The 14,727-nt window shown below is 51.0% G+C and overlaps 1 protein-coding gene across 2 annotated transcripts in view; it reads right to left on the bottom strand.

Annotated features, from left to right (window-relative positions):
- Nucleotides 1-3,443: 3,443 nt before the first annotated feature.
- The window catches only part of WDTC1 (WD and tetratricopeptide repeats 1), a 107,819-nt gene continuing 96,535 nt past the window's right edge, over nt 3,444-14,727 (bottom strand). For both annotated transcript variants that reach the window (XM_036914898.2, XM_036914897.2), the window contains 7 exons: nt 14,350-14,425; nt 13,670-13,778; nt 12,749-12,922; nt 9,486-9,721; nt 7,805-7,985; nt 6,691-6,883; nt 3,444-5,410 (listed from right to left, as the gene is read on the bottom strand). In XM_036914898.2, the coding sequence (XP_036770793.2) occupies nt 5,213-5,410; nt 6,691-6,883; nt 7,805-7,985; nt 9,486-9,721; nt 12,749-12,922; nt 13,670-13,778; nt 14,350-14,425 (1,167 nt within the window). In that variant the 3' untranslated portion in view covers nt 3,444-5,212. The remainder of the gene's footprint in view (nt 5,411-6,690; nt 6,884-7,804; nt 7,986-9,485; nt 9,722-12,748; nt 12,923-13,669; nt 13,779-14,349; nt 14,426-14,727) is intronic.

Below are 14,727 nucleotides of genomic sequence, written 5' to 3'. Positions count from 1 at the left end.
TGGGCTCTACCAGCAGGGCTGATGAGAACTTAAGATGAGTCACACATACGGAAGCATATTAAAAAATGGAGAACCATGGGTCTTCTTACTGTCTCTATAGTTTTGCTTTTTCCAGAATGTCACATAGTTGGAATCATACAGTATGGCTTTCAGACTGGCTTCTTTCACTAAGCACCATGCATTCAGGTTCCTCTATGTCTTTGTGGCTTAGTAACTAATTTCTTTTTATCACTGAATAATATTACATTGTATGTTTATACCACTGTTTATTCATTCACCTTTTGAAGGACTTCTTGGTTGCTTCCGGTTTTTGGCAATTATGAATAAAGCTAATGTAAACATCTGTGTACAGGTTTTTGGGTGGATCTAAGTTTTCAACTCATGCGGGTAATATTAAAAGCGATCGATGGATCCTATGATAAGACTTTATTTAGCTTTGTACAAAACTGCCAGGTTGTCTTTCAAAGTGGCTATACTATTTTTGCATTCCCACCAGCAACAAATGAAGAGTTCCTGTTGCTCCACCTCCTTGTATTGTCAGTTTTTTGTACTCTAGCCATCCTAATAGGTGTGTAGTTGTATCTCATTGTTGACCTAATTTGCAATTCCTTAATTACATGAGCATCCTTTCATATTTCTTAGTCACCTGTATATTCTCTTTTGTGAGGTGTCTTTTCAAATCTTTTGCCCTGTTTTTAGTTGTTTTCATATTATTGAGTTTTAAAAGTTCTTTATATATTTTGGATACAAGTCCTTTTCCTGATGTGTCTTGCAAATATTTTCTCTCAGTCCTTGGCTTGTCTTTTTCATTCTCATAACAGTGATTTAATAGAGCAGAAGTTTTTAATCAAGCCCAATTTATTTTTTCTTTCATGGACTGTGTTTTTGATGTTTGATCTAAAAACTCATCGCCAAACCCAAGGTCACTTAGATTTCTCTCCTGTTTATCTTCTAGAAGTTTTCATTTTGTTTTCACATCTAGATTTATGATCCATTTTGAGTTAATTTTTGTGAATGGTGTAAAGTCAGTGTTCAGATCCTTTTTTACACGTAGATGTCCAGTTGTAGCACTATTTGTTGAAAAGTCTGTTCTTTCTCCATTGACTTGGCTTTGATCCTTTGTCAAAAATCAGTTGGCTGTATTTATGTGGATCCACTTCTGGGTTCTCTGTTCATCCCACTGATCTATTTGCCTATTCCTTTGCCAATACCACACTGTCTTATGGTAGCTTTATGGTAAATTATGAGGCTGAGCAATATCAAACCTCCAACTTTCTCTTCTTTGACTTTACTATTGTGTTGGCTATTCAGTTTTTTTTTTTTGCCTCTCCATATAAACTTTAGAATCAATCTATTGATATTCACAAAACAACTTGCTGGGATTTGGACTGGATTTCATTGAAGCTAGAGATCAATTTGAGAAGAAATGACATCTTAATAATATTGAGTCTTCCAATCCATGAGCATAGAATATCTCTTCATTTATATTTATTTTACTTTATTACTTTTCATTAGAGTTTTGTACTTTTCCGCATACGGATCTTGTACATATTTTGTCAGGTTTATTACTAAATTGTCTTCTTTTTGTTTTTTTGGTGCTGAATAGGTGGAGCACAGGGGATTTTTAGGGCAGTGAAAACTATTCTATTTGATACTGTAATGGTAGATACATGACATTAAACATTTGTTAAAACCCATGGAGCTGTACAAAATAAAATACAAACCCTAATGTGAACTATGGACCTTAGTTAATAATAATGTATTGATATTGCTTCACTGAATTTAACAAATGTACCATACTAATGCAAGATGTTAAAAATAGGGAAAACTGAGCCAGAGAGAAGGGGAGTATATGGGATTCTCTGTACTATCTACTCAATTTTCTGTAAGCCTAAAGCTGCTCCAAAATATAAAGTCTATTTAGAAAAAAAAAGGAGCAACAACCCCAAATAAATGAGAGCACCTGGTGAAGTCTTCCAATGGCTCCATCTTGCTTATACGCTCAAGCCTACAGTCTCTCACCAAGTACAAGAATTCACCACATTTGACAGCCCCTTCAGTCCATAAGCCACCCCACCCTCTACGGTGCAGCTGAGTGGAACCACTCAGGCTCTGGGAGGAAACCCGGGACTTGGAACTACTCTCTTCACCTGGAATATTGTCCCTTGCTTCGTTTGCAAATGTCTCGAAGACTTCAATTTGGGAACACAGAGGAATGATACCAGCCCACAGCACCTGCTTCACAACACCGACTATTGTGGCTCTGGCAGGATGTCTTTCCAGTCTGTCTTTTGCACTGAACCAAGCATACCCTGCTGGCCCCAGCCTGATTCTTTCTAAATGTAAAAACAGAAGAATCACAAAATTTCAGTAGTAAACTACTGTTCCCACAGATCTGAGCCACAGTTCCCAAACTGCAGCAAGGCACATTGGGGTGCCACAGCAAACTCACAGGCGCACAGTCAGATATTTTGAGAAACATTCAACATCTGTCGGCTACCGAAAGAACTACTAGCTCATCATTAAGTTGTGCTACATTCCTGTGATTATGTCACCTTTGAGAAGCTGAGTTGTTACTGTGATGAAAAGCAAATGAAAGGCAATGTGGAAAAGGAAACGAGGATGATGGTGTTCAGTCTGATGAAAAAATTTAAGTTTTTCAGTGCCCAACAAGCACATAGGTCCCATTAGTTATTGAAGTTATTTAAGATGAAATAAAAATATTGTTCCTTCTAATTTATATGTACTATTTGTTTAAGTGATGACTGGCTTGGTAGGACATAAACTCTTATTAGGGCTTATAACTACTTACTACATTGAACTGTTAAGTGTTTCTTTTGGCTTAAGAACTCCATGAAAAAATTACTGAGACACTCATGGTGGGCTGAATGCTGTGAGCTGAGAAAGGCTGGGGACCTCTGGTCTAAGAAATCTAATCCAGGGCATATAAAAAAGCTGTGGGTTATGAAATCAATTTAGTGGGTTACAAGTAGCATTTTTTCTCTGTAATAAAACAGAATGGTAAATAGAATCTACTGCATGTAGTGAGGGTGAGTATTGTGTAAAACTTAGTTTTTGTTATATATATTCAAATATGCATGGGTATCTAGGGTTACAATGTAAAATGTGTATTTCCAGTTTGGGTTCTAATTTAAGAAGTGTGAAAAACCACTAAGACTCCAACCTCCTTATTTTACAGATGTGAAAACATCTCTGCCAATGAAAGCTGATTATTGCAAATCACAGCCACCAGTGCCAGGCTCTACAGCATGTGGCCCTGCTGGGCTGGGTGGCCACTGTGCACAGGGACCCTCCAAGGTAGGCCTCATTCTACCTGGTAGAGTTGTGGTTACTGTAAGTCACAGAGCTACAGAGGTGAGGGCTCAGGTACCTTCACCTTGGTCTCAAGACCCATTTGCACCCCACAAATGCCACCAGCCACACCTAGAACAAAATGGTTTTAATCAATTGCGTCACCCTCACTCTCCTGGGAGCAGAGCAACAAAAAGGCTCGGCTCCTGCCCCCAGAGGACAGTAAGGCTTAAGTGTCTCTCCACACTGCAGGGCCCAGGCTGGGCAGGCAGGGGTGGAAGGAGGGAGGGCGGGAGGCTGGGAGAGAGGAAATGGCAGGTGGCTGGAACACGGGAAAGCAGAGGGGCTCCTGCTGGTCCTTGGGCCCCAGGGTGTAGCCCCAGTACTCTCACTCTCCATCCCTGGCTGGGGAGAAGTCATGGAGAGGAGACAGGGGAGCAAGTCCCAGCAGTAGGAGAAGCAGAAGCAGCTGTTTCCTTCACCAATAAATATACTTCATTACCAAGCTAGGAGAGAGGGGTGGGAAGAGCGGCCAGTGGGGAGGAGGCGGGATAAGCTGCCACCTGTGTTGCTGGAATTAAAGCAAAGACGAGATGGTGCCAGACCCCCCACCACTATCCTCATCCCCCCATCTTCTTAAAACTGTGAAAAAGCTTTTAACATGGCCCTCCTGTCTCCAGGGCTGCTCTGAAGCCTGACTGAGAGGAGGCACCTGGCAGAGACGGGCGGAGGGAGGGGGGGCGGGAGGACGCGAAGGAGGAGGCTGCTTCTCCCCAGAGGCTGCAGCTGGAGGGCTGGAGCCCAGTGAGCACTGAGGGGGAAGGGAGGGAGGATGAACCAAGTACCAGGAACAGCTCCTGAGCCGAGAGCCCAGGGGGCAGCGAGAGGCTCGGTGAGCGGTGGGGTGACTGCTGCATCCAGTGTAGAGCTTGGGGCTGCTGAGGAGGGCAGGGGTTGAGTCAGGGACTCCCCCCAACCCAGGGGCTCAGGAGACCCCTCCCCCTCCCCCCAGAGCAGCAGGGGACAGAGAAAAGCCATCACTTCTTTGGTCTTTGTGGCGGCTCAGCATGTGGGGCGGGAGGGAGGGCAGAAAGGGCCCTTAGCAGAGAGAGCCACCTCAGCAGGAACTGGCCTGGCTGGGAGCTCTGGCAGAAAGGTCACAGTGAGGCCGAGGTGCCCGAGAGGAGGGTGGCCAAAGTGTGGAAGGGCTGGCACAGGTGGATGGGGTATGGTGCAGCCCCACCCTCTGCCAGGGCCTTTGGGAAAGGCTGAGCCCCCAGAAGTGGCCAGCAAAAGCAGGCGCAGGGCCCAGAGCCAGTGCCCAGGAAGAGGGTAAGGATGCTCTCCTATGACCAGATGGCAGCCTGGCCTTGCGCAGTGCATGGCTCCCATCCTTCCTTCTGCTTCCACCGAGACACAGCAGCTGAGGAGGGAGGGTGGGACCCCATTCTTGTACAGAGCCTTCCCTGAAGACCACAGGGAGGCTAGCCTTGCCCGCTGTGGAGCAAGAGTGGCAACAGGTCCTGGGCCTCAGGGACTAGGAATTCCACTCCCCTTCCTGGTGCTAACTGAAGGGTCAAGCAGTCTTGGAAGACAGCTTCGGCCCTTGCCTCCCCACCTGAGGCAGGCCAGGGCCTTCCAGGGACATGAAGTGGGAGGCTGGGGCAGACGCAGGAGCTGCCTCTCCTGCTCAGGGCTGAGGCCAGTCAAGAGGCATCACCCAGCAGTCTGAAAACCAGCAAGTTGCAGCAGCCCCCACCCCCAATGCCAAACTAACAAACAAAACAGGAAAATGAAAAAGTGGGGGTGGGGAGACAAACCAAAACAGAACCCCCTGACCTCCTGCCCAGGGTGGAGGGTCCAGCCAGTAGTGAGGGCTGGGAACCAGGGTCAGGAGTGTCTAGCTGGGCCGGCACTGCACCTGGCCCTCGGAGCTGTCCTCATCATCAGAGGCCCCAGCGCCCCCGCTGCTCAGGCCTGTGATCCGGTAGCCCATGTTGAGCAGCATCACCTCCAGTGGGTCCGCATTCATGCGCCGCTGGTTGGCCTGAGAAGCGCCCTCCATGTCCTCCACAACTCGGCCTGTGAGGTCTTCACTCTGCGAGGGAAGGGACACCAGGATATACAGGGAGGCCCAGATGCTACTGGGGTATGCGTGCAGGGGAGACACACAGACTGAGTATACATATGGAGGGGTGGACACTGGTACAGCCACATTTGTCTACAGCTGGAGGGGAGTGCACACACTGGGATGTGTAGGGACATCCACCCTCTCCCTGGGACCTGTGTGAGGCAGACAGCACAGCACATGTGGGCCCACGTGTCATCTACTCTGGGCTATAGACGGGACTGCACATGCTGGGATACATCCTGGGGGACCCCACACCAGAAAATGATGGCACACATATGGGGACCAGCACAGAGGGTTGCCTCTGGGAGGCAGGGGGTGCAAAGACAGTGTGAAGGAGGACTCACACAAGGTTGTGTTGGGCACACATACTAGATATGAGGTGGGGGCCACAGACACAACTCCCTCCAGGTGCCACTCCCAGCAACTCTTTGTTTTTTTCCTCTCCCCATGGAAAGGCTTGTGGGGTTCTCTTTTTAAAATTCACAGCAAATTGCCTCTGTAATTAGACACATCACTTGACTTCTGTTTTGCCAGCTGGGAAGGAGGAGGAGGTGGGGCAGAGGGCAGGGGAGGCCTTGCTTGGCTGCCCACCCTGGGAGTGGAGGGGAGCATGTGTCCTAGGGGTCCCTGTGGGCCAGCTTCACAGGCATCACGTTCTTAATCCTTAAAGCAACCTTTTGAGGTTTTGCTGTCATTCCATGCCAGTGCTCAGATGATAAAAACCTGGGTTAGAGATGGTAAACTGCCTCAGGCCACGAGTGACGGGACCAGGACTCACTCAGGCCCACCAGACTCCAGACTTCCCTATGTGACTGAAGAACCAGGCTTCTGTACAGCTTCTGGGGCCCAACCCAGTGGTACTTAGGGGGCTATCCTGCCCTCCAGAGCCTCTGACGTACTGGAGCTGGTCTGGCTCCCTTCCTTGCCCTCCTGCACCCCACCGCTGGTCCCCGGTTCCTGTATGTGAGTCTCATCTCCACAGCTTGCTCAAGGAAATGCCCCTACAAGGCAGGAGGCAGCTCTTGCCCTGAGAAATGCCCACTGCATTTGGAGCTTTCAGAAATTGGTGGCTCCCACCTTGAGACAGCCTTGGGTTCCTGGAGAAGAGCTCACTCATCCTTGAAGCTTCTGGCCTTTGGGTAACTCATTTCCCTTCCCAACCCCACAGGCTGAGCGGGAGGCCTTGCACAGGGTCTATCCCTACCTTCCTCCCTGTCTGGCTTCAGCCATCTTATCTGTACCCTCACCTCTGGTCGGGGGTTCCAGAGCCGCACAACAGGATCGATGCCGCTGGTGGCCAAGAAGCAGTAGCTAGGGTGTGGCTGCAGGCAGTTGACAATGGACTCGTCTCCCTGGAGCACGCGGACCAGATTGGTGGTCTCCTTTTCCCAGATGAAGAAGGAGCCATCGTCAGAGCCACTGATGATGTACTGAGCGTTGCTGGCAGGGGGGCAAAGGGCAGGGAGGTCAGGTGGGGTACTGCCCTACAGCCTCAAGGAGAGGCTGTGTGGCTTAGGGCAAGGAGGCAGGGAAGTCTGGAGCCGCTCGGCCCCCCTGAACTCTGGGGTCTTCACTTGACTCGGAACTCCCACACGTGTGGGAATCCTTTCCACACTGCAGGTGTCACTGTTCTCTTAAGCTCAGCATCGGGGACTGCTTGGGTTCCTCCAGGGTACTCTCCCCCAGAGTACACCATAAGCCTCTTGGGTGCCAGCATGGCTTCTCTTAGGTCTGCAAACATTTGGGCTAAGCCTGTCCTCAGAAGTCCTAGCCTTCCTGGATCCAGACCCCAAATCCTACAGTACATCTGTCCCTAACATACCATTGAGATTTAGAGGGGATGTTGATGGAGACAGCCTCAGTTCACATTCTAGTGTCTCACCTATCCTAACAAAGTACATCACCTACAAAGAAGGCGTGGGAGTGATGGTGTCTCAGACATGGGCAGTGTCCCTTAGTAACCAGGACACAGTTCTGAGCATACAATAGGTGCGCCAAGAGTGCCAGCCTCAGAAGGCTCTTGCCTCATACCCCAGCAGAGGGCGGCTCCAAGCACCCAGATAAAGAGACCAAGCTGTGCACATGGAGACAGTGGGAGGAAGAGGGGGATAAAGCATAGTCCAGGCACTTTCTGGATTACCTCATTAGTCCTTATTATTGCCCATGAGTGGAGATGGCTGACTTCATTTTATAGATGGAGAAACTGAGGCTCATAGAGGTGAAGCCAACTGCCCAAGTATACAGAGGCAGAGCTGGGACTGGAGACTTTTCTAAAAGCATTCTGTTCCCATGCACCACCCTCCATCCCCACCCTCCTGCTGCCAATGGGGCTGGGCCACTGTCCTCTTCAGGGCCTCAGACCTGCCAAAGAAATTGGCCTCCTTGATGTCCGTGGTGGTATTGCAGTGGCCACAGTAGCGGAACTGATAGTCGTAGCTTCGCTCCCGTAGTACCATCTCATCCTCTGAGATGGAGTCCTTGCGGCTCGTGCTGCGGAGACGAACTGGGCCGCTGCTCCCCCCGCCAGCTCCCTTCTTCTCCTCTGGAGGCAGAGATCAAGCCAAGGTGAGTCCTTTTCCTCTCTCCCTCCGCCCATCTTGGCTCCATCCACACTGGCCCTGTTTTCAGCCCAAGTACTAGCACTGTATGGCTTCCTGCCTCTACTTCTACACCGGAAAACGGGGAATGACTGTGGGGAAGAAGCATCTTTGGGTACAGCCCTTGAGGGTGTTCAAGAGGGAGAGCTCTGAGGCTGGGAGAGCCTTGGCTCAGGTCCCTGAATAATGTCTGGAAGCCCCAAGGATGTACGGGCCCAAGGCCAGTTTCTGTGGGGGTGGGAGGCTGGGAGGGGTGGGTGAAGCTACCAAGAGAACTTCAAGGGAGCGATTTTTCTAAATAGATGCATAGCTCCAAAGGCAGTATGGTCAAAGTCCTTAATCAGAAAACAACTTCTCATGGATCCTAGTGGACGCACTGATAGAACCTTGGATAAAGTCACACCAGTTTCCCCAGTGCCCTGTTCCTGCTTGCTTCGGGGCCACTGCACATGCATGCTGGTCCCCAGGTCAGGAACTCTTCACCTCCCACAGCTACACTTTGTATCTGGTCTCTTCCTTAAGAACTCCATACTGCCATAAAGCACTCCCCATATACCACTACCATAGAGGTCTCTGGGGCACTCATTACACTGTTTCTCCTTCATCGCTTGGTTCCTTCACTAGGCTGTAAATGCCATGAATACAGAAATCCCATCTGACTTGTTCACAGCTGTATTCCCAGGACCCAGCACAGTGCCTGGCACATGGTAGGTGCTTGATAACTACTCAAACAAAGGAGTCAATTGCATGGCTAGTACACTGCAAAGGAGAGAGGGGAGGATCCACATCTATCTCCAGCAAGCTCACCTTTCATGTTTAGAGACCACACTACAGATACTTAGCTCACTGTCCAATGCTACTGGGGTGAGCTGGACAAGACTTCACATGCTCTCTGTGCAAGTTAAGTCAGGGAGTTCAGAGAGACTGTGCTTTGTCTAAGGTCATATGTTTACCATTTAGCACAGCGGAGATTGGAACCCGAGGCTCCACACTGTGTGCCCAAGGCACTTCTGCTGTCCTGACTGCTGACTCTGCTCCAAGTGTGCAAACTGGAACAGGGCAACCCCAGCTGCTGCCCATCCTCAGAGGCCCAACAGAGTGGCCAAGGATATGTGTGTGAGAAGGCGAGGATGCCCAGTGCAGCTACCTGGCCTGAGTGGGCTTAGCTTACTCCTATCCTGAGACTCAGGTACTGTACCAGGTGCTTTGAAAAATGCTATTGCTGATCCTCAGTAGAAACCCTGAATGGGAGGTGCTCTCATTTCCTCTTTTCAGATGAGAAAACAGAGTCTCAAGGAGACTAAGAGACTACCCCCGAGGTCACATGGTTTCTGAATCAGTGTCTAAACCTGGGCCTCTCCTTTCTCAGAACATGTCTTCTTCAGAATATCAAATAGCACTTCAAATAGAAAGAGTGACAGCAACCCCTCCTCATGCCCACTCACCACCATCATTTTTGGAGAAGAGGGCGGCCGTGATGTCACGACCCAGTGCATCACAAGCGCTGCTATGTGCCTGTTCTGGGAACTTCCCTTTGAAGTCATCTAGGCACTCCAGGGCCTCAGCCACGTACTTGAGCTCAAAGAGGCAGCGGGCCAGGCGGAAATGTGCCTTCAGGTGGCATGGATTTAGGGAGATGGCCTTGAGGCAGTCTCTCAGAGCATCATAGTGGTCACCATCCCTGGGAGAGCAAGGCAGTGTGGCTTAGAAGTGGCAAGCAAGGAGTCTCTACTCAGTCTTGTCCCAGTCGTTTGGCCACCCCAGCCCACCTCTGACGTCTCAGGGTGAGGGTACGTGGAGAATCCTGGCTCAGTCCAGGTCTTGCTTCCCAGGAGACAGAGTACGTGAAGGAGGCAAGCCAGGAAGCCTGAGGTCTTGGGGGCATTGGGAGAGTGAGGGGTGGGCGTGGGGATGGCAGAGTGACAAAAACCAGTGTCAGGCTGCCCTCTGCTGGACACAGAGCACAACTTGTGCCTGCTCACACCAGGCACCCGCAGCTCTGCAGCAGAAGGCCTGGCATCTTGCCCGCCTCAGGCTCCCCAAGCCCTTCTTCTCTCTTCCTCCATCCACCTCCTCAAATCCCCCCGGCTGGCTTTCAAAGCCATGTCTGAGGTAGGGGGCCCTCGAGGACAGTTCTGTGGTTTGGGGAACCCAGAAGCGCCAGGCTGGGGACTCAGGGTCTGACCAGCAGGCAGCACGCCCTCAGCCAGACCCCCCTCCGTCGTGGCTGACTGATCCACAGCAGCTGTGGCCTCTACCTCCTGGGGCTGGAGGATGGGGCCTGACAGACTGGCAGAGTCAGCTCTCTGGAAGCTCATGGCGATGGGGGGTATGCACACCAGGAGCTCCAAATCACCCCCACTCACTTCTCCAGCCTACCAGAGCATGGAGGAGGATAGGTGGGAATGTTTTTTGAGGGGAGAGTAAATTGGGAAGGGGTTCAAGGAGAAGCCCCTTCTCCCACCCTGTGCCAGAGTACAGGATACACACGCCCCCAGCACCTCTCATCTGCTCCCAGCTCATATGGAGAGCCAGACGGGTCACAGGAACCACTTCTTTGGGAGCTGTTGTTTTCCTACAGGGCTGAGGTGGGCCTAGGACTCAGCTGTGACAAGCAGCCCTCTCCACAGTGGCAAAGCTCCCAACCCTCCTGCATAGGGCTAAAGCAGGCCCAACATGGGCAGTGTCCACCTGACCCTCCTCTCCTATAGCACCCAGAGGGAGCAGCCATGCTCAGAACAGGAACAAGCAGCTCAGCCAGGGGACTGAGAGCTCTGATGGTGTGCATGAGTCAGAATGAGTGGCTGTGATGGAGGAGCAGGCACTGTTTGGAAACCCAATTACCACCTGCAAGGTGGCCCTCTGAACTCATAGGGAGAGCCAGACAAAGACCAGCCAGGAGCCAGGGGGTGACAGCTCCCCCTGCATCCAGGAGCAGATGGCAGCCCTGGGGGAGAGTGGCCTGGGACAGAATGTGACATTCTACGGGTCACTGGCAGGAATGGGGGGATAGGGAGAGAGCAGGCTGGCCTCAGGGCTCACCCATCCAGACTCACTGCCAGATCAATCTCCCTGAAAGGACAGCCCTCAGCACATCCCTTTCCTGCTCAAAACTCTTCAGTAGCTGCCCATCATCCACTGAATAGAGGCCAAAACGCCACAGCTCTGCATTCCAAGTCCTTCCCAGGCCGGCCCCAGGCTACCTCACAGACTCATCTCCTGCCAGTCCCTTCCTGAACCCTTTGCTCTAGCCAAGTGGATTTGTTGTTCTGGAAACAGGCTCTTCAGTTATCCCCCCACCCCGCTGTCTTTGTTCACATCATTTCATCTCCCTGGGAATGTCCACCCCCCCGTTCCCTCCTCCTTTTCATCTCCTTGTTTAAGCCTGCCCACACTTAAAGCCCATTCAGATGCCACATCTTCCTGATGCTTCCCCAATCCCCAACTAAAGTAACCCAGCTTCTCTTGATGCCCACAGCATCTCACCTGACCATTCAAAGACTTACTGCTTCGTGCCTCTCTGATGATGAGCCATGTCCATGTCCTTATTTCCTGTCCAGAGTCTGGGTGCTTTGGAGCAGAGGAACTCAGAGTGACAGAACTATGTGTCCCTAGCACCTAGCACACAGTAGGAGTGCAGAGAACATGTCGAGGGCACCCATGGATTGGGAAATTGTCAGCCTCTCTTAGCAAGAATGCAGGAGTGAAATAGTTCTTAGTCTAGTGGCTAGATGAGGACCACTGCACTCTACCCAACTGCTGGTACAGAGGTGAAACTCCTCAGGATGGCCCCCAAACTGTCATCTCCTGGATTTGGCTGCCATCTGAGCCCTTGGCAAACTCGTGATGCCTGAGCTAAGGCCTGTGGGGGAAGCATCTTCCCAAACCCCCATTCACCATCCCGCTGACTGGGTGGGTTTCTTAAGCTTCCCTCTCTGGCCTGCCTAGCTGCAGCCAGACGATGGCACACCAGCTGGCCTGTCTGTCTGGGCAGAGCTGACGAATGCCAGACGGAGCAGAAATGGCTGTGGGCCCAGCTCTATCCATCTCCAGTCCTGGCCCTGGCTGGGGGATGGGGTCTGCCTGCTTGCTCGCCTGCTTGCCTGCTGCTGCTGCAGGCAGAAGGGCTGGAGGCCCTGATGGCCTCCAAAGATAAAGGGTTCTTCAGGATATGGACTTTTACTCCTTTACTAACCACTACAGTCCAGCAGGGCCAGCTTCAGATCCCTGGGATCTTGTTTGGGCTTGGTCCAACTGGTCTAAAAGCACAGGAAAGTAAACCCCAAGGTCAAGGAGTTGCACAATCATTTCAGACAGATACCAACTGAGTTAAATGCCTCATTTCCATTGAGCAAGATTCCATTGCTCCTTTAAAGTTCAATTCAAGGCCCAATTTTCCAACAGTTGGGATTAACCATTCTTTCAATTCACATTTCCCCAGTGGCCACAGCATTTTATAACAAAACACCATGTTGAAGCTACTTGTGAACATGTTCCACTTAACTGTGAACTTCCTTGGTGCTTGAGACTTGCTGATTAGTGGGTCAGGTGCCTGTCCATCACCCCCTGGAGCAGGGGAGGAGAGGGCTGGGCCTCAGAAGCCCTGAGAGGCAGCAGGATGTCACTGCTGCTTTCCCTGGATGCTTTAGCAACTTGGCTCCATCAGGCCCACTGCCTTCATCCCTCAGCCTGGCCTGGGCCCACTCACCACTTGCGCTTCATGTAGGCAGCAGCTCGGTTTCCGTAGAGCATGGCATTGTGAGGGGCCCTCTGCACGGCTTTGCTGTAAAGCTGAATGGCCTGTGTCCACTGCTGGCAGGCAAAAGCCTCATTGGCTTGCTGTTTCACACGCTCCAGGTATGGGGGCAGCTCTACCTGGGGGCTTTACGGAAGCAGAGCAAAGTGAGGCCAGTCAAAGGTCAGAGCAGCCCCTCAGGAAGTCTGGCTCTCATGATCTCCATTTCCATCTAGAAGAGGGGATCTCTCCTATCACTGACCTGAGTTACTGTAATAGGCAATGGGTACAACTGCAGATAGCTGAGCCAGTGAAAAAACAGAGGGACAGAAAAGTGGTCCCGAACAGATTTAAGACAATTATTAATCAAACTCCTAGGCATGATAGTAGCTGACACCATCTGCCTCCACACAGAGCTGAACCTTGTGACCATCCATGGCCCTCCCGTGGGTCTCTCTACAGAGAATTCTCTCTCTCTCTCGAGGCCTAGAGGATTTGAATGCTTCCATATCTGAAGCCAAGCACAGGGCCTGGCAGAGATAGAGGCCAAAAGATGCCATGATATGGAGAAAAATATCATGGGGGAGGCCCATCTGTATGTAACCCCTTTAGGAGGAAGCTTAGTGCTAAGAGGCAGCTATGCCCTGGGTCCTGACCTCAGCTGCTGGAATAAAGGGACCAGAGCTTCAGTCTGAGCATGCCTGGAATCCTGCTAGGTAGAAGCAGCACTGGAACCACTAACCACACTCTGGAAACCTCTCTGTCCCAGTCCCCTGACTCTGGGGTATGGGCCTGGATGGCGGTCTGAAGGAAGGGTTATAGGACATGCCCCTTCCTCTAATCCGTAAGGTGTAATTGGGGCTCAGAAGGCTGGACAAGTCAAGTTGGCCTCACCTGACATGTCCCCTACTCTCTGGTAGCCGGAAGCCATTGCTGTGAAGGTGCAAGCCATTGGACACACCGTTGGACACACCATTGGTAGACATCTTGCCATTCTGAACTTCTGGCAGGGAGTGGGGAGAAAGGAACAGGAACTCAGGAGAAGGGCCTCATTTCTCAGCAGCCCCCTAGCTTCCAACACAGGGTCTGATGGATCCACTGTGAGGCCATCCTCCCAGGTAAGATCCATTCCCAGAAAGCAAGTTCTGACAGACAAGGCAGGCAAGGGCATAAAGAAAGGTCTGTGCTCCCTCTGCTGGCTGGAAAGGGACACAGCTTTCACTTGGCATTATCCTTAGCTGGGGGCTTAGCTTGGGGGGTAAGCCAACTGTAGGCCTCAGGAAGGAGTCAGTGAAGAGACCAGTCCAGGAAAAGAAGGGAAGGGCAACTATTTCAGGTCCTCAAGAGACAGGCCTGCTTTTTCAGAGGAGTGAAAGGGCTATGAGGCAAACTCTTTGACAGATCTCTCTGACCTACTGTTAGCTTCCTTACCTCACAGACAGTGTTATTTCAGAGAAATTGACTCGTTTTGTAGGATCAGAGCCACAGCGCAAGGTAAGGGGCAGGCTTCTCAGGAGAGGTAGTACACACTAGAGCTCCCCAGCAGAGATACACTACCCTAATGGAGAACTTACCCCCTGAGGAGTGGCATTTTCTAGGCAAGAGGAAGGTGTACGGCCTCTGTTTGTAGGTCAGGTCAAACAAATAGACCTAGAGTGGAGGGGTCAAGAAAAGAGATGGAGGCTGTAAGGTAAGAATGTGGCTGAACTACGAACAAGGCCTTGATGGCTCTCAGGGACACAGTGAATGTGCAGCAGGAAACTACTGATGGAGGCCAGGAGGGTTTCTATGGCGTACACCTCAGGCAGGAAAATCCTCCCAGTTCCTAGCCCTTAGGGTGGACTGCTTGAAATGTCATTAATTGGAATCACATGTTTAAGTTGAAAAGGTCCTCAGAAAACACAAAGCCAAATGTCTCATTTTACAGATGGGAAAACTAAAGCTTCAGACAT

This window comes from Manis pentadactyla, chromosome 4, assembly GCF_030020395.1.
Source record: "Manis pentadactyla isolate mManPen7 chromosome 4, mManPen7.hap1, whole genome shotgun sequence".
NCBI lineage: Eukaryota > Metazoa > Chordata > Mammalia > Pholidota > Manidae > Manis > Manis pentadactyla.
Note: the sequence above shows the minus strand (reverse complement) of the source record. Positions and strands in the feature narration are given on the sequence as shown.